This window comes from Malania oleifera, chromosome 13, assembly GCF_029873635.1.
Source record: "Malania oleifera isolate guangnan ecotype guangnan chromosome 13, ASM2987363v1, whole genome shotgun sequence".
Classification (NCBI taxonomy): domain Eukaryota; kingdom Viridiplantae; phylum Streptophyta; class Magnoliopsida; order Santalales; family Ximeniaceae; genus Malania; species Malania oleifera.
The window spans coordinates 12837582-12857080 of NC_080429.1; the positions used below are offsets into that span (position 1 = coordinate 12837582).

The 19499-nt window shown below is 36.5% G+C and overlaps 1 protein-coding gene across 1 annotated transcript; it reads right to left on the reverse strand.

The window, feature by feature from the left end:
• Positions 1-4359: 4359 nt before the first annotated feature.
• On the reverse strand, positions 4360-10234 carry LOC131145485 (protein IQ-DOMAIN 23-like). The gene is made up of 4 exons (XM_058094580.1): positions 9753-10234; positions 6696-6899; positions 5865-5936; positions 4360-5448 (listed from the first exon to the last, which is right to left on the reverse strand). The coding sequence occupies exons 1-4, from the start codon at positions 10164-10166 to the stop codon at positions 4687-4689; spliced, it is 1452 nt and encodes a 483-aa protein (XP_057950563.1). The 5' UTR covers positions 10167-10234; the 3' UTR covers positions 4360-4686.
• Between the last annotated feature and the right edge of the window lie 9265 nt (positions 10235-19499).

Consider the following 19499-nt stretch of genomic DNA (forward strand, 5'->3'; position numbering starts at 1 on the left):
CTTGATTAGAGAGGCTGTCGGTCCATGTTTTGATATATAATTTATGGATGAATGCCCCACATTGATGGCGGCCAATGCCCCAAAAAAACAAAAGGAAATATATATATATATATATATATATATATATATATATAAAATTTTATTGAATTTAATTTAATCATTATGGAAGACTAAAATTATTAAATTTTCATAATTATTTATATCAATCAATGCCTTCGAGGGACGGGGTATTATTGAGACAAGAAAATTGAAGGGCTGCCCCCAGGGTGTAGCTCAGTTGGCAGGGGCGAATTTCGGAAGTGCCGCTTGACGGTTAGCAAAAATGTCTCCCGGGTTTGATCCTTGCGGCGGGCTCCTGAATTTAACCCTCTGTAGTGTGTGTGGGGCCACCGCTACAGGGCGTGGGATTAGTCATGACCGGTGCAGCGGACCGTAAAACGGACGTTGTTGACAGTTGTGGACACCCGGCGAAATTCAAAAAAAAAAGAAAATTGAAGAGCTTGGTGCATCGCACCTCCCTGAGCTTTTAGTCTTCATGCCAAAATACTTATGTGGGCCAAAAGGAGAAAATGTTGTAAGAAAATAATGTCCGAGAGAATATGGACCTTCAAAATTCTTGGGATAACGATTTTTAAATTAGAAATAAAAGTTATGAGTCGGTTAATCGATTAAATTATTGACCAAGAGCATCGAGTGCACACTTGTTTTTCTGACAAACCTTTGGTTATTAATTTTGCAACGGCTTTCAAATTTTAAAATTGCTTGATTTGGTTCAATCTTTTTGTTTTTGATAGAATAAAACTAGTTATAGTGGTACATGTTTTATAAAAGGTCTTGCCATAATGGTTATTGTTCAATAAGGAAGGTATCATGTGTCGAGGAATTATTCAAAAGTAAACATAAATAAATAAAATACGATGCACTCATACTTGAATGAACAAATCCATTATCATCCAAATGAGTATTGATTTATGATTCACAATGTTTATGTTTATCAACTAGAAACTTATTACATATGAAAGGTTTTGTTTGAAATCTCACTTTTTACTTAAACCAAAGTTATGGATGGTACGTTAGCTTTCATGGTATGCTATGACATTTTTGAGTCGAGGCATAGTGTTATTATATTGTTACATAAGGACATTTTGAGATTTTTCACACACGCACACACACTTGTCGCTTAGGTTTAAAATCTTGAAATAATTTTTATTGACGAGATAACACAAACTGCGTAAAAGCAATGTATGTAAGCAGCTAACTATCAAATCACGTTAATCGAGAGTCTTGATCTCACACATGCGATTCTCTCTTTATTATATTTGAGAGAGAATTTTTATAACTTGAATCTTTAACTTTTAAGTTTGGATGTAACACCCTTATTGCCGAGTCAAGGTTCACCCATGCGCACTAATCGATAAAGATTTATGAATTAGATGGTAAAGTTACTTTCGAGTTTTACTTGAGAACAGATATTCTGAATATTTAAGTTTAAATTGTATAAAATTTAACGAAATTATATACAATTTTATACTTCATTTTACTCAACTCTATACAAAAAAAACTAGGAAGCAAAGATCCCAACTCAAAGCTCCCAAGCACAGACCATAACAAGTGAAGCTGATAAAAAGAAAAAGACAAGTAGTTGGTATTGACTATTGGCATTTGGCAATTGAAAGGGACAATAGTTGCAAAAGGGGAACACGAAAAGAAGTGAAAATTTGTACAAATGTCTCATGTGGGGTTCTGTGTTTTGGTGGTGGGCCAAACCCTACATGCTCAATTTTTTGTAGTCAAATAAAAAATGCCCTTTGCTCTAAAACTCTCGTGACAGGTATTGGGCACCAAGATCTCCTTCTGCCCCAGTCACTAGCCATTGTGGGTATCCAAGGTCGCATATCTTTGGGTTGGGTGCCCTAAATCCTCCATGTCCCTTCCCCTTCTTTACTGATAGATGGATTTTCCTTTTTCCTTTTTACTGCGTTCTCTTTGTCATTTAGTAAATCCTAACCCTTTTGGGACAAAATGACAATCAGCAAATATGCCACCAAAAGTTGGGTGGAAAGATATTTGGATGTCCCTCGTGAGTGCACAGTGTGAATTTGTGAAGTAGAGGGCTAGGTAGGGGTGCTGGTTGTGCCTCTTATTTCAACTTAGACTTGTACCAAACTTGGAAAAGTTAGCTGCATAGGAATATAGTCCAGCCAAAGCTATAGGTTTTGAGGTTTGATTCCACCATGTACGATCATATTTTATATTAACTTCTCAACTTATTTAAGGATTCATTTAAAAAAATAATGGAATATGATCAATTGATCTTACTATGAGAGGTCGGTGTTCAAAGTCCCCATATAGTTTGGTTGGGGCAAATTTCGAAAATTTTCGAAAATGCAAATAGTGAATTCTTATATTGTGTTTGGGAATATGGAGTTCGAGTCTTGACTTTGGATTTTGGTGAGATTAGACTACTTTTAATACAAATTTATATTACATCATATCCAAATCTAACGCTCCTCCCAAATATAGGGTTAATGTCCTTGTTTGGTCTATCGTGGGAAGGATTCTGTATCCCAAAATAAGACACGTATATGAAGAACCTGTTATTGTTGGATCAATTTGATTTGCCTAATGTTCATAGCTACTACATCAAAAGTGTCAAAAGTTGTGAACTTTAGGATTATGGGATAGTTTTATTAGAAATTGGGTTGAGGAGGAAGAGGGTCTGGTGTGCGTAAAGCTATATAAATCGTAAATGTTCTAATTCACGGAATATGAACGATATTCTAATTTGAGATATGCTCAAAAATATGATATTTAAGTCATTTGTCTATTTTTTAGATGTATACAAAGGAATGAATAGCATTAAAAGAGTATGTTGAAGTATTTCTATACTCAAATTTCAATTTTACTAATAAAAATTTGTCTTATATGGAAAACGCTGAAATAAAAATTCAGCGCACTTCATTTAATGTTTTGAATTGAGGATGTCTCATATTTAAGAACTCTTAATGTTTTAAATTGAGGATGTCTCATATTTAAGAACTCTCATATTGATTCGTAGTTTACTAAGGTGTTAGCATTTTCTAGTATCTATGTTCCAATCTTATACTAGGAAGCTCTTTTGCAACTTGGATATAGTGAATGGAACATAAATACTAAAAAATTAAGATTGAAGGTTGGTGTAATTTGCTAGTATCTATGTTCTTGAGGTTCCAATCTTGCATGTATTGAAGCCTACTTGTTAAAATACCCATCGCTAATGCATCAATCTATGATATTTTGTTTGGTAGGAAGGAAAAAAGAAGGAACCATGGACGGAAAATGGCAGATGGAATAGAACCACAAAGTGAAAAGTGGTGCGTAATGGTGGCTGCACAGGCAAAGTATGTACTTAAATGTGCACAAGATTGTAGCGACAATTCAGTTAGGCCATGTTTGGAACTAGAACATTTGAGGAAAAGAAAAAAGGAAAATATGAAGGAATCAAAATTTTCATGTTTAGTTATAAAAAATATATATATATATATATATATATATATATATATATATAAAATCAATGAATAAAAATATAATTTTATACACCATGTACATTTGATTTTTCTTAATAAAAATGAAAATTTGTTTTTAATAATATTTGGTATAAAATAAAAAATATAATAAAAAATAAGTTTTCTTCTTATTTTCTTTTCCTTTTCTATTCCCAAATTCTTGATCCAAACGGACCCTAAAGACTTTCTAGATCATTTTGACCTTTCTGAACACAACAAATGAATATATATATATATATATATATATATAAAACAAGGTTTAAATGAACAGAATCCTATCCATATTGATTCAAACATTGTGTTCTAAGGCGCAATCATTGGACATCATGTCTCCAAATGCAAGAGTTTAGTGTTGCATCTGATTTGTGTTTTGTTTCACAAAGCAAAAACAAAACTGAAATATGTCTGGAAACACACTATACTACTGCCAAATATTACTAAAACACAAAGGAAAATTATGGGGAACCGAAACATGCATAACCTAACATATTCCAGGGGATCAATGTTGGGAAGTCCGCCATAAGATTATGAGCACAGAGAAAGCAAGTCGAAAAGAAAACAGAGAAAACAAAAGTATATCAATTTGGGCCGTTGACAATGTGTCTATGTTCATGGGTCCCTGCAAAAATCCCTCTCATACTATCAACCAAAACTTAGGACTCCAATCCTCTATTGCAAAATACACACGCACACATAAATATAGATAAATAGACCGCATAAGAAGAATCTAAAAAATATTGGGGTTTTTGTGTGGAGGGGAAGGGGCCTGAGTCAAGAATCAAGTTTTGAGAAAGGCAATGAAAAAGAGAAAAACTGTTTTGAAATGGGTTTCCAAATGGAGTGTTTACATATATGTGCAATTAGAGAAATAAAAGAGCCTAACACAGTTGTAACTTGCATTAGTTTATACAAGATGGAGTATATTTCAGCAGAATGGGATCACAGGCAAACCATATATATACAAATTGAGGAAGAAGAACATGGCTACATTTCAGGAGAGGGAGTCTGAAAATCAGCAGAGGATGCCCAAGAAGCACTATTGCCCCATGGACAACCACAATTCTAGCACCTTCTGCCACACACACACACACACACACGCACAATATTTGTGAGAAGGCAAATGACAAAAAGATCTGTTGAATCACCTTAAACTGGAACTCAAAAGTCTATCCAAGCGTCCCGAAAATGTGTAGTCTCTGTTCCTAGAATCAGCTTGTAGAGCCCAGCCCCTATGGGAATTAGTCCCTGCATCCCAAACTCCGTGCCCCGACGACCTCCTTGAACCAGGATTCTCAAACTCAATCCTCTGTCTTGGTGCACTTTGTGACCTGGCTTTAGCCCGAGATGATTCTGTATTAGCCATGTAATTTGGGTAATCAAGGTACCCATCAAATAGGCTTCTTGAGCACTCACTCCTTCCAGGTGTGAAAGGGCCCCTCCGAGTGCTGCTGCTACTTCCAAGCCTAGATGATGCAGAAAACACTTGTGGGCTGTTCTCAGCTGTGTACAAAGCTTCTTCATCTGCTTCCTCGGGGAATTTTGCGGAGCTTAAGGATAAAGCTTCCCTGGAAGACAAGCTTGGGATCGGTTTGTGAATTCTTGCTGGGTATTTTGATGGCGAGTCCACTGTCGCATAGCTGTGATTACTATAATCAGATGCTAAAACATGATGTGGTGATTGGAAGGCTCTGTTGCTTCCTTTGGATTTGAAGTGAGGCCTCTCAGTATCCACTTCAAGGATTTTGTCACTCTTCTCTTCATCCACATGCCAGGTTTTCAGTGAACCAGTGTTTCGGTGGTGGTTCCATGAATAGTCTTCTATCCACTGGTCTAACCAATCTTGACCCATATGATCTTCAGCTTGGCTGATGGCATCCCTGATGTTTGAATTTGAACCGCATCTCTGCAAATGTGGGAATGGGAAGGTCACCAATAAAACTCATCGGTGCGTTGAAAATTGCAATGGATTCAATAGTGTTCCCAAATACGAATTATCAATCTGACTTCTAATTGAATTTTCATGCTAAAACTTCATAATGGTGTATGCATCCCAAAATCATGTTTCAGAATTCCAATTATACAGTTTCAAGCAAAAAAATTTTTTTGTTAAATCATACTTCATGAAAAATCCACTCTTCTGCAAGAAAAGGGAGGATTTTTTTTGTTGGTAATTGGATAGAAAACACATTTTCATCACTTTCTTATGATAAACAAATTTGGCATTGGTGAATTCACTTCTAAAAAACAAGTTCAACGTAAGCATGAAAGAAATTAGGACTCCATTCCTGCAAGATCCTACACAATAGATAATGTGGGTACCTTCAGAATTGAGGAGCGATCCAGTTTGGTGCTGTTTGTATGGAATTGCTGCATGTATTTAATTGGAGAACCCTGCAATTGCAAGTACATGATATGGAGAATGAATGTCGACTCAACTTTCCATCTGATAAATTAATGGTCTCTTTCTCGCCATGCAGTGTCATTATCTTGTTATACGTGGGAATTTTGAGATTTTTGCATGGGGGTATTTTGGGATTTTATGCGCCAAACCACACAAAATTGTTTTGTTCTTTTTTGTTCTATTTTCTTTTGATTTGGTGCGTGTGTATAATCCTAGGTTGGACTAACAGCTAGAAAATTAATACAGCATTATTCAAACCTAATATTAACACAATTTCTCCGAATCCCAAAAGTCTTGTCCCTAGTCCTTGGCACATTACTAGTATAAAGCAACATGCTTACCAGATTACCTTACACCAGTTCAAGTAAGGGGTGGTGGGTGCAGGTTGTCAGCACACTAGAGGCCTATCAACCATAGCTATCTTTATTCACAATATTTATTGCTATAATTTGAGTGGATAGGCTAAGCTCTTCGTGATGGAGAACCTCAAACACACGTTGGACCAAATAAATGCTACCAATGAAGAGCGCCTCTATAGCCAAGTAGAGCACCTCCATACCTATGCAACATGTGAGTCTGGGGATTCAAAGCCTATTTATATTACTTGAATTTCACTGGGTGAGGCCTACACACTGTTTATTTCAACTTCCCCATGCATGTGAACAAAAGAATGTACCAGGTTAAGGAAATTAAGCAAATGGAGGTGCCTTAAAGTAATCCATAACAAAATTTAAGAGAGGTCAGCTTACAGTGTGGTGGGGAAGAGAGTTGGTAGTTATAGTAGAATGAGAGGATTCGGACATCTGAGCTCGGTTTGCACGGGCTCGGGCCTGGACTCGGACCAAGGCCTGCATTCGCCTGAGCATGTCTGCAGTTTGCTTTCTCACAATGTGGCCTCTCACCAATGCCTGGAGCTTCACCAGTGCCTTCAGCGCCCTTAGCGCCCTCCTTGCCTTCAAATTGAAAAGCCCCCACAAAAAAATTAAAAATATATATATATACAAAAAAATAATAATCAGATCACTCTTTTAATCTTGGGCTAATCAAAATCATATATAGACTAATACCCATAAGAAAAGAAGGTTGAAAATTTGCATAAAAACAAGAAGTGAGATTGAGATAACTTTTCAAATCTTGGGCTAATCAAAATCATCTAATAGACTAATACCCATAAGACAAGAAAGTTGAAAATTTGCATAAAAACAAATTAGGTCGGTAGCTTTTTTTCTTTTTGTTTTTCATTTTTGTATTTTAATTTTTTTTATAATAATTTTTTTGCTTGCTTGCTTCTAGAAGCAGATAACTGCTATATGTGTGTGTGTATGCATATGTTCGGAAGAGCCATGTCATGTTAGAGAACCTTCGCGCACTTGGACACTGACGGAATAACAAACCAAACCAGCTATTCTATCCCTTCTTCACTTAATAATAAGGCCTTGTGAATCTTATCAAGTAGCTCTCAAGCTCAAACCTAAACGAAGTCCATCTGGAATTTACCCAAAAACACAACAATTATGTTTGGGAGCATGGATTTCGTATATTAGTTTGTGTATTTGTAGGAGTTTAGATAAAACTTAGAGCAATCTTATATAATATTATATCTAAATCTACAAAAATCCCAAGTTCATTGGAGTTAGGTGTAAAGGTCAAGAAACTCTGAAATCTGCTGCATGGGATTTCAAAAAAGGAAGAGATGGGTGGACCAAATCATTACCTTTCACATGTAGGGAAAAACAAGAACTAAAAAATTCAACCGCGTGCCTCTGACTTGAGGCAGTCAGATATAATACAATATATTAAGAAGACAGTGCTGAACTTTCAACATTTTTGGGGTACAATAAACATGCACATGGCTTGGCTCCCATTTTGTAAAAAACCCAAGCTAACTTTTAGGCCAAATGCTGCCACAGCTCATCCATGGTCTCCAAACAAAGTAGCAATCTCCATTTCCCAACACAAAGCCCAAAAAGTTTTATTTAAAAAACAAAATTTCTTAAAAGAAATTATAAGCATCATTGGGAAATCAAATGAAATGCATGCTTAACCCTTTTAGCAGACAATTTCAATATATATATTTGAAAATTGCAAGGATGGGCTAGCTCCAATGAAAAGAGACAGGCCCATGGGCCACGCAGTAATTAACGGCCCAAGGGAGGGGGAGAGTAGATAAGCTAGGAGGCCCATTTTCAAGAATGTGATGCTCCATGCTTTGCTGTTTCCCCATGCCCTCCATAGTCAAAGTTTCAGACTAAAATGGGCTGGTGCACTTACACGTGGAAGGTCCTAAGTGGTTAGAAAAACATACTCACGTGCCCTGAGCTTCTGGTCTGTCTAGAGAAAAGACCGTACAAAGGAAAAAGCTGAAAAGCCCGGCCCATACGATTAGAATGACTTGACCTGGGTCAACCCATTACCCAAACCACCGTATCTAACAAACAAACACAGCAAGGAACAGAAAATTTCCGCAGCACGCCACCGACCAACCACTCCAAGCCACGTCATTCCTCGCGAATATTAGGCCTAATTCCCATTTTGCCCCTGCACTTGCCACGACGTCAACCTATACGAGGTCGGGCCGTCTGGGCATACAGCGTATGCTAGTATCACCAACAACCGCCTAAACAGAAAGGTTTGTGTATTTATTTGACATCAACGCGCTGCTGCTGCGCGTGTGATCATGCACGTTTCAGTATTTTTGTTCTGTATCATTGGATCTGGTTCCCTTCCAAAATTTTTATTTTATATATTAATAATTTAAAAAATAGACCAATATTCAATCGATAAAAAAATAATTCCACTATTACAGATTATCTAATAATATATTTCAAATATCAACAAAAAGAGAAGAAAATTTTTCATTATGATTTTGCCTTCAATATATGTTTAAAAAAAAAATTTGTGGGTGGTTTTAATTTAAGAACAATATTCTTCAAGTATGATCACATAAGTAATTTGATGATATATTTTTTTAATTTTCAAAAGATCTTTAACTCATAGTCTGTCGGTACTATTTTCTGCTAATTAAAAGCAAATGATTAGAAATTATTCTCTCTTAAAGTCTTTGAAAGACATAATTAGAAACTTTTATATTGGAGATAATAGATTTTAATTTTGAAAAGAAAAATATTTTGGCTACTCCGCCAAAAAAAAAAAAGAAGCAAATGATCAGAAATCATTATTTTTTCTTACAAGATATTCAAAAAAAGAAAATTGCAGCTATTTATCGTTCATAAGAACATATTAAAATGAACAAAAAAAATTTTAAACTCGTAATACTCACCTTTAAAAAAATAATTTCTTAAAAGTCTTAGAATGTTCACGAGATATTCATCCACTCTAAAAATAAATAAAAAATTATTGGGCGTGAAGAGGAAACTATTTTTTTTATATAAATAAATATTGAAATCCACCGTACAACCAAAAAGCTTGGATTAAAATGACAATTTTAAATCAAAAAGCGAAACCACAGTTGTTGCAACTTGCAGATGCAGTCACATGCCCTGCAGAACAGGGAATTTGGTTCTCTCTGATGGCGAAAGGACTAATTGAAATTTCTCAGAAAAATAAATAAATAAATAAAAGCAGAAGTATTTCCGAAAAACGTTTTCGAAAATTAAAATTCAAAACAATTTTCAGGTGTCTCAGATCTCATGAACTGTTTCATACTTTCATTTCGAAATAGAAACAAAAAACACTCGAAAGCAGAATACGTCACTGAAGGAGATGAAAGCAATTTCGAGGAATTTAGAGGGGTAGTTGTGGAAGAAAACAGAAATGTAGACTGCAGTGTTGTGTTTGCTACTAACCAGGTAAGCTCGAAACGCCGACTGTATCTTAACGGCGGCCAAGTCCTCCCTGCGCCGGCCGCCTCCGCTAACGTGCGCCGGGGTCGTGCATCGCCCGCCGCTGCTCGTGAGCCTCACGACGGCGGCCGCAGCCTGCGCCGCGGCCAACGCGGCCTCCGCCACAGCCGCCGTGGCCGCCGCCACCGCTATCGCGTGTTTGTTGGCGTCGTCTGCGTCGGCGTAGACGCCGGCGGAGGTAGCCTGACAGGGCTGCGGCGACGGGGCCGGCATCGCCGTGCGGTCATTATCTTTGAAGGATCTAACGAGGCCCCACCTCTTCCTCTCTTTCGTGCGTCTGGAATCCGTTGAACCACCGGACCCCGCCGGCTTGTTCCCGCCAAAAAGTCGCCGGAACCAATTCGCCGACTTACCCATGCTTTATTTCACAAAGAAACCATCCTAAGAGAGAGAGAGAGAGAGAGAGAGAGAGAGAGAGAGAGAGACGAAACTGAAGAGAGGAGACGGTCTCTTTCTGCAATTTGAAAACAGAGGAGAGAGAGAGGGAGAGGAGAGAGAGTGACGCGGACTGTGGGAGAGTGGGGACACGTGCCAGTCGATTAGTGCGGTGGAGAGAACGCGGACTACGGGAGAGTGGGTCACGCGCCACTGGGTTTGTGGGGATATCTCTTGGGGCAATGTCTGGGGGTTGAAGAGTGGGGCCCATGAAATTTAACTTGGGGTTGTGAGGCCCAGCCCATTTGCCGTTTCAAGTAGCGAACGCTGTCTGCCAGTTCAAAATTTGGATCTCTCTTTTAATTTAATTTATTTGCGTATTTAACATCCATTGGCAGTGCTACATGCCAATTGCCACCGAGTGAGCTTCTACATTTATTAAGTAAATTCCAGAAAAATAAATTAGATTATAAATTTCACAGAAAAAATCAATGGCAATTTTATGTAATGAAATCAAATGTTAACGGTCAAATATTAGAAATGTTACACTAGAGTGAATGATTCACTCCACTCTTAATAGAATTAATTAAACATAAATTAGCACAAGTAAATTATTAAGCTATGTTATTTTTCTAAAATTTTAATAAAAAATTACCATTTAATGCTTTAAATGCAAATAATTTATATTCAAGCTCTACGAGAAAAAAAATAAACTGTAATTTAACATGATGAAAATAAATGTTAACTTTAAGTTGATTATGTCTCACTAAATTGAATTGATAAACACTAACATATTTGAACTCTATTCTCTCCCAAATGATCAGACTATATATATATATATATATGTACTAATTTGCTTCACAAATGAAGTCTCGGGTTAAGTTGATAATAGGCCTACCGTTGCATCACGAAAAGATTACAAACAACACTTAACTTCTTCATGCATGCTCAAATTATAATAACAACAACAATAAGCTTTTAGTCTCACTAGGTGGGGTCAGTTATATGAATTTTTTTCTACAAATTCACTTGATTGAAAGCGTTTTCCTCTATTATATTATGGGTTATAATCATTTCCTCACTACCTCATTTCAAATTATTTTAGGCCTACCCCTATTCCTTTTCACGCCAAAAATAATAATTAATTCACTCCCTCCTCACAGGTATTCTACTAGACTTTTGTTTCAAATGTTCAAATCATTTAAGTCGTCTCTCCCTTTATCTTATCTTTGATTGGTGCTATGCCTAAATAAATTGCTATGTATATGCTCATTTTTTTACTTTATCTTTTAATGTTATACCACTTTCAACAACTTTTACTTTTTGTACGTGTTTATTAGTTATCTCATATTCTAAATCATAAAGCATAATTAGTCTTATAGTCCTCTTCTTAAACTTTTCTTCTAATTTTAAGATTATTCTATGATCACAAAATATACTTGATGCACTCCTCCATTTTACTCAACCTGTTTTAATTATATGTACTGCGTCTTCTTCAATTTTCCTTTCTGTTTGCATAATAAATTCAAGATATCTAAACACAGTATTATTAATCTCTTGATATCATGTTTAATCTTCTCTTCACTACTACTCCTTACATTACTAAAATTATATTCATATATTCTGTCTCATTCCTACTTATCCTAAACCCTTTAGATTCAAATATGACTTTCCAAAGTTCTAGCTTAGATTACACTATGCTTCTACTATCATCGATCAACACGATGTCATTTGCAAACAACATACACCAAAAGATCTCATTTTAAGTATTACTAGTAAGTTATCTGTAGTAACCCAACCCCGAAAAAAAATATATATATATTTTGGAGAAGATATTTTGAAAAAAGATATTTTGAGATATTTATATATAAATATCTTGGAGGAGATATTTATTTAGATTACTTAAGGGATAAGTTAAGATTTATTCTATAAATTCTCTTATTCTCTCTCATTCTCTCATTCTCTCTCTCTCTCTCTCTCTCTCTCTCTCTAAGATCCTTCACCGTTCGTTGTCCGTTTCCAAAAATGGATGGGTACTGCGTGGATCAGTAGAGGAAACTCTAAACTTTTAGTGGATCGGATCGTCGTTTGGGAGAGTTTCGGGTTTTCCCAATAATCAAGGTAGGAATCTGATCCTAATTTTGATTGGATATTTAGATAGCAGTAGAAAACATAGTAAGGTTATGTTCTGTGGTTTTAGGTTTTCGGGATCTCGGGTTGTTGTTTTGGACAGTTTTCGTACGAAATTTCATTTCGAATATAAGGTAAGGGAAATTTGATTACAACAGCTATTTTGGAAAACTAAACCGCTAAAAAACTAGTTTATGTTATTATGTATGATTTAACTGCTTATTTGTGAAATTCTACCAAGTAGAAATGCCGGTTTGACGATTTTACGATTTTTGGTAAAAAAGAGGATTTCGACGTGTGATCTCCAAATTTTACAAATATTGTTTATTTGTGTTTATACCATAGTAGAAGAGACTCAAATCCTTTATTTATTCAGTTAAACTATGTATATTGAATTTCTATCATTTAGTAGGTTTTTGTATTAAACTTGTGTGATATATGTTGAAATGGAAATGAATGTATTTTCTATACTACTGATATAGAATATGGGAATGAAATTCCAATTTGTTATACTGACAATGTGATAAACAGAGGCTGGTGATACACCGAGCCGCATCAGTAAACAAAGAGGGGTAAACCAGGTGGAAAGACGCCGGTTTGAACCCGCTAGAATTATTTCTATACTATTGATATAGATTATGGGAGATAAAATCATATTTGTATAAATTGAATTTATGATACACGGAACTACAGCTTGAGAGTCCCGAGAGGGTTGAAAAATACTTTCTTTGCAGGGTAAAATGAAACCATTGTTATATGATACGGCACGATATCGTAGCTAGATGTACACGTGCAACCACACGTATTAAACGATGTGGGTACCAAGATGGTCGGCTAGCAGGGTGAAACCATTGACTGATATTGGGCCAATGGGGGCAGTCGAATCGTATGTAGGTACTCGGCATTGTCTGCATGAACAGGGCATTGGACGAGTACTAGTGCACAACTCGAGCCATGGGGTAAAACTGGTTATAGGGATATTTTGCTGTTGGTCATCTGATAAATTATTTAATGGTCGAAAGACAAATGTGGGAATTTTGTAATATAAATAATGATATACCTGATGCATTACTGTATTGAAAATATTTGATTTATATTCCAGATGTTGAATGAAAATATGTATGTATGCAGTCACACACTGTTGTAACTCCTTCTTCTTTACTGAGAGGTGTCTCACCCTATCTTACAACCTTTGTTTTCAAGTCCGTCCGTGCGTCGGTCCTAGTAGATAAAGGGACTAGGGAGGTTATTTTAGTTAGCTTACGTAAGCATCTAAATTTTGTACTAAACTTGATGAAAGTCCTTTTTGGAGGGTTGTAATATGACGATTACTCTAACTCCGAATGTATGTAAATTATGGATGTATTAGTAAACTCTGGTATAAGGCTAGTAGTAATCCCAATGGATGTTTATGTTTTTCCGCGACATTTACATCATAATTATGTATGATTTAGACCCGTATGTCCCTGTTTAGGGCGGGTTGTTTCCATATCTTGAACAGGTATAGGTATTTGATGTATGTGAGTGACACCTGAGTCCGTGTAAAGGGCCAGGTCGTTACATCATCAATAACTAAAGTAAAAGGATAAGGACTCAAAATATAACCTTGATGTGTACCTATTGTTATTTTATTAAAATAATAACTTAGTTGGTATTCTTAAGGCGTTCCACATTAAATTATGTTATTTTATAAATAAAAAAAAGGCAAAAGACACTACCTCCCTTGAGGTTTAACAAAAAGACAATGACCTCTTCTGAAGTTTCAAAATTTTTAAGAACCTCTCCTGAGATTTCAAAAATCTTAGGTACCTCCCATGAGATTTGTCAAAAAGACACAAACCTCTCATTGTATTTTGTAAAAAGATAATTTTTTTAGGAGAGATCTGTATCTTTTTAGCAAACCTTAGGGGAGGTTTGTGATATTTTTGAAATCTCAAGGGAGGTTTGTATCATTTTTGACAAACCTTTGGTGATGTTCTTGGGATTTTTGAAACCTCAATTAAGGTGAGTGTTTTCTATCCCAAAAAAAAAAAAAATTATAACGAAGGAAAAAAAATATAATTGTTTTATGTCTGTTGGAACTTAAAAAAACACATTAGGGGAACAAAAGAAAAATACAAAATAATTTACTATTTCACGTTTGATTATAAAAATGACGAAAAGAAAAAAACTAGGTCAATGAATAAAAACTTAATTTTACACATCATTAATATTTGATTTTTCTTAATTTATAAATAAAGTTGAACAAATTTTCATTTTTAATACCATTGGTCATAGAGAGACAATATAATAGAAAATAAATTTCCTTCTTATTTTCCTTTCATTTCTTTTCCATAAACAAATTTCCTAATCTAACATGACCCTTAAATTTAAAAAGTTAATTCCCTTCATGTTAGCTTATTCAATTCTAGATTCGTCTCCTTTTTTTTTTTTTTTTCATTTTTTAGACATAGTTGTTACATCTCCATCATATGTGTGTGAGAGTAGAACATGTAATTGCTGTGATAACCAAGTAATCGATGGATGTTCAATACTTTATTCACCTTTCATCTTCGCTAAAAAGCTACATGTAACAACTAATATGTTAGTTTTGGTGTATTCTCAAGAGGAAGGTGAATTGGATATTTAAAAATTTCCTCTTAAGTTAAACTAATCTATCAGTATTATGCAACCTAGGGTATGTTTATGCAATTATAAACTCAATCAAAACATGTACAACATATAATGAATCAAGCATACAACATACAAGTGCTGAAAATGAAAGTACGAAAAATAAATTACGAAAATATAAAGTACACGCACGATATGTTATCGGAGTTCGACCAACTGCACCTACGTCCTCGCCTTGCCTCACCAGCACAAGGATTCCACTAATGCTCACTTAACAGGTGGAGCAGCACCGATTACAATCAGGTCAATTAGCGGGGCTGACCTCAACCTATAACCACACCTTACCAAGATGATGCACCTAACTTTCTTAAATGGGTCTAAGTCAATCCGAGACTATTCAACAGGGTTAGTCTCTCTCTTCAGGTCCACGTCTGGAGTACAACAAATGTATAAAAAATTTTGCATACACAGAAATGCTTCTTACACAAGCCAATATGTACCACTAAGCACAATCACAAATCAATCCACACCAAACATGTAAGAACGATAAGCTCAGTGGTGTATATGTGCAATCTACACTCAATACAATGATAATCTCAAGTATGCACAAGAGTGTTCAAACAAGCTAGTCTTTGAAAGTAAAGTATATCAAATCTCAATATCATATTAGTGTTTCAAAGATGCTAGTAATAATATTCAAAAGAACTCAAAAATATTTTCTCAAATTGTATCAAGCACAAGAGTTGTTTGAAATCAAGTTTTGTAAAATATTTTTCACACAAAAATTATTTCTTAAGGAATCTTGCAATGATAATGCAAAGATCCTCAAGCTAATTAGTTTTCCCAACACTAGATTTGTCACGCTCCGAACCCAGAAATGGGACCCAGGGGTGAAAATGTAAACATATCAGTTCATGTATCATACAAAACATCCAAGATACAGAACAAGGATGAGGGTCCGACCCCGTGGGGTTTCCAAGCACCCTATACACATCCAAATACAACAAAATATACGCAGTGGAAATACGATCATTCCATATACATACAGTACCACACCAAAGTCTATACAAGAATAGAATCAAGGTTCCATCAATAACGTACAAACGGGTGCCCAACATATCCCAAAATGGCAACCCACAAAATACAAGTCCTAGCACTTACCCAAGTGCTACTCGCAGCACACCGGCCACTACGCTCCCTACACCAGGATGCTAGTTCCGGTTACTCGAAGGACCTGTAAAAATGTACGTATAGTAGGGGTGAGACACCTCTCAGTAAGGAAGAACACAAGTTATATCAGTGTGTGGCATTTGAGTGTTATCAAAATGCAACATACACGCCGTTAAATGCAGTTCTTGTACTAATTTCACAACAGTGCATACACGAACACACACACATGATCAGCAATCCTGGTGTCGTCATACCCTTCGGCCCGAAGTCGGCCCGCGACATACGGCGTTGGCCCGTAGCCAACCCGCGAACACGACGCCACCAGCACATGGCTAGTCCCTGACTCCTATGGCATTGTACCAGCGCTAAATTGGTGGATCCACACCCTTCGACCTAATCTACCGAAATAGGCTCATGCCCTCAGATATAGAGCCAGACACTCTGCCAATCTATGGTCAGCGATTTCATACGCCCTTGGATATAGAGCCGGACACTCTCAGTACCTAGAACAATTCAGAACCGCGTTCCTACTAGCATTTCAACCAATCACACACACATGCATGCTCATATAACACAACAAACCACACCCATTTGATAATCTAAAATCATGGTTTTCCAAACAAATACAGTTTAAACAAGTCAAGGCACGACCATCCCTATAGCACAGTATAAATCAACATATACATTTGTTTTCAATAAAACTAGGGTGCAGCCCGTCACCCCTTTTTTCCCAAAACTGTAAGCATGAAAAACTCATAGTTTTCCCCATTAGATCCTCCCAAATGAGTAGCCAAAATACACAAAATCATGAACCACAGTTCTACCAAGTCCGATTTCACAAATAACCGATATAAACACAATTCCCTTTACCTTTCTCCCAAATGAGTAGCCAAAACACACACAGGACCGTGAACCACAGTTCTACCGAGTCTGATTTCACAAATAACCGATATAAACACAATTCCCCTTACCTTTCCCTCAAATAGCAAATCCCGAACTCTAAGGTCCTTAAACAACGAACCGAGTTCCAAAACCTACAACCAACAGTATATAATATACTCACAACACTGTTCTCTACAAAACTACCGGATCAGAACTGAAAATCGATCCTTACCTCAATTTTACGCCAAAACCTGAAATCTCCGAAACGGAATTCCGATTCGTAGAAGTTGAAGAGAATCCTTTTACGATCCTCATGGTAACTGCAGATTTACGATTCTCTCTACGACTGACGAAGAAATCTAGAGAGATGGAGAGTAAGGAGAGTTTTAGAAAGATAGAGAGAAGATATTTGAGTTTTCTTAGCGTGGAAGTAATGAAACTTCTATTTATAGACCTTTGACTCGGGCGTCTTCATTGACGAAATGGTGTCCTCGTCGATGAGGTCGTATAGACAGCTCGTCAACGAAATGGTGGATTCGTCGACGAATCCTGATATCACCTGTAATGACCTGCCTAATTATCTGATTTTTTTTTCCACTGTAATTATTATCATACTCTGATACCATAATATTATCCTAAGCAGCGAGAAGCATAATCATATAAACAATACCTAAACCATTACATACAATACCAGAGTTCTGAAATGTTTTTCAAAATATACAACATAACTGTATCCCCAAGAATTGCCCTCAACTAGCTAGGGTAATACAAAATGCTCCCAAAAATGATACTCACTCTCTGTCAGGGAACTGAAGCCCTTCTATTTGCGGGCCTGATCTGCTCGCATAGTAGGATCACCTGAAAAATATATCAACAATAGGATGAGCCAACGCTCAGTAAGAGAAAATATGCTATTACTAGTGTGTGGCAAATGAGCTACTACATATCATGAAATTTGTTTCATATAAACATGAATAACTAAGTACAAAAGTACAGTACAAATAATAAAACACACCACCCCTTTTTCCTATTACTTAACATATCGGTATTATGGTTATAATTCAAAATACTTCTAGTGTATATAGTAGGATCCCTGTTTCTGTAAATCAATATGTAAGTAATAGTAACTGAAACTGTTCCCTATGGCTATCTGTGTCATGACATGCCCCTTATGACGAGGTTGTGCAGCTCATAGGCTGGATTTACCCTGGCTGGCTAACCAGGAATAAATCACTAAACTCCGTCAGTCGACTTGCCCACCTCAACCCATATCTGGATGGGGAGCCTAACCTCTTCAAGGGCCTAGGTGGTCGACCGTACCACATATATCTGAATAGGTTGTTGCACTCATATAGTAACATAGTATTTGTAGCAACCGTACCGTGCTCTGTAGCTGCAAGTCCAACAGGGTCTGATATCGTATAATATATTTCTATATACATGTCCATCTGATTTATCATGATTCTGAAGTACTGAAATAACCATGATACTGCATAACGTACTAAAATCTGAATAATCATAACATGGAACTACATATTTGTAATACTGGAATTCGTGTTATCATGGTACTGAAATTCATAAGATCATGGTACTGAAATATCGTAAAATCATGGTATTGAAATTCGTATAATCATGGTACTGAAATGCGTATAATTATAATACTGAAATTCATAAAATCATGAAACTAAATTCATAAACATATCCCCGAACCATATACATAATCATAAGCCACACCATACTAAAATACATAATTTTTGTAAATAAATAAACTGCATAATATTCAGAACTTTCCTAGCATAGCATATTTCCCTTACCTTATCTCTAAAAAGTCCCTATTGTACTCTAGCCTGATACCCGCAGAGTCTCCTACAAAACACCCTGAAACCAATATTTACCAGAACTAAACATCAGTATTTTTCCGCCTGTATCATTTCCTATAACTACCACAAGGCCAAAAGGAGACTAAAAGGCCTTACCCTGAATTTGGGATGATTTTCAACTCCAATTTCCGACAATCCGCTCCAGTAGATGTGTGGAGAACTTCGCCAGGAGCATCGTGGTAGCCTCGGATCGTCGATCCGACGACCAGTGGGGCTGAAAATGAAGAGAGAAAGGAGAGGGAGTCGTAGGAGAGAGAGCGAGAGGAGAGAGAGAGCGGCAAGTGAATGACAAAAATCCCGAGTTTCCACTATTTATAGGAATGGGATCGTCGACGAGACACGTCACTTCATCGACGAGCCCTTCACAAAATTCGTCAACGAAGCCCTGTGTTCATCTATGAAATTTAGAGAAACCCGAACCGTCTCTCGATATTTTCTCGTCAACAAAGCCATGTGTTCGTCGACAAAATTCTGAAGACTTTCGTTGATGAGACCCTGTGTTCGTCGATGAAGCCTGGAAAAATTCTGAAATTTTGATTATTTAATATTATCTCCAAAATGCAATGTCGTTGATGAACGCTCCGCGTTCGTCGACGAAGTCTACGGCCTCCTTTTGTTTCTGTATCTATTTTCTCTCCCTCTT

Coding starts and splice junctions, on each gene's coding strand:
- LOC131145485 (XM_058094580.1), bottom strand. CDS start 10,166: ATGGGTAAGTCGGCGAATTGGTTCCGGCGACTTTTTGGCGGGAACAAG. Junction 6,900..9,752: donor CGGCGTTTCGAGCTTACCTG/GTTAGTAGCAAA, acceptor TTCAATTTGAAG/GCAAGGAGGGCGCTAAGGGC. Junction 5,937..6,695: donor ACTCTCTTCCCCACCACACT/GTAAGCTGACCT, acceptor TTGCAATTGCAG/GGTTCTCCAATTAAATACAT.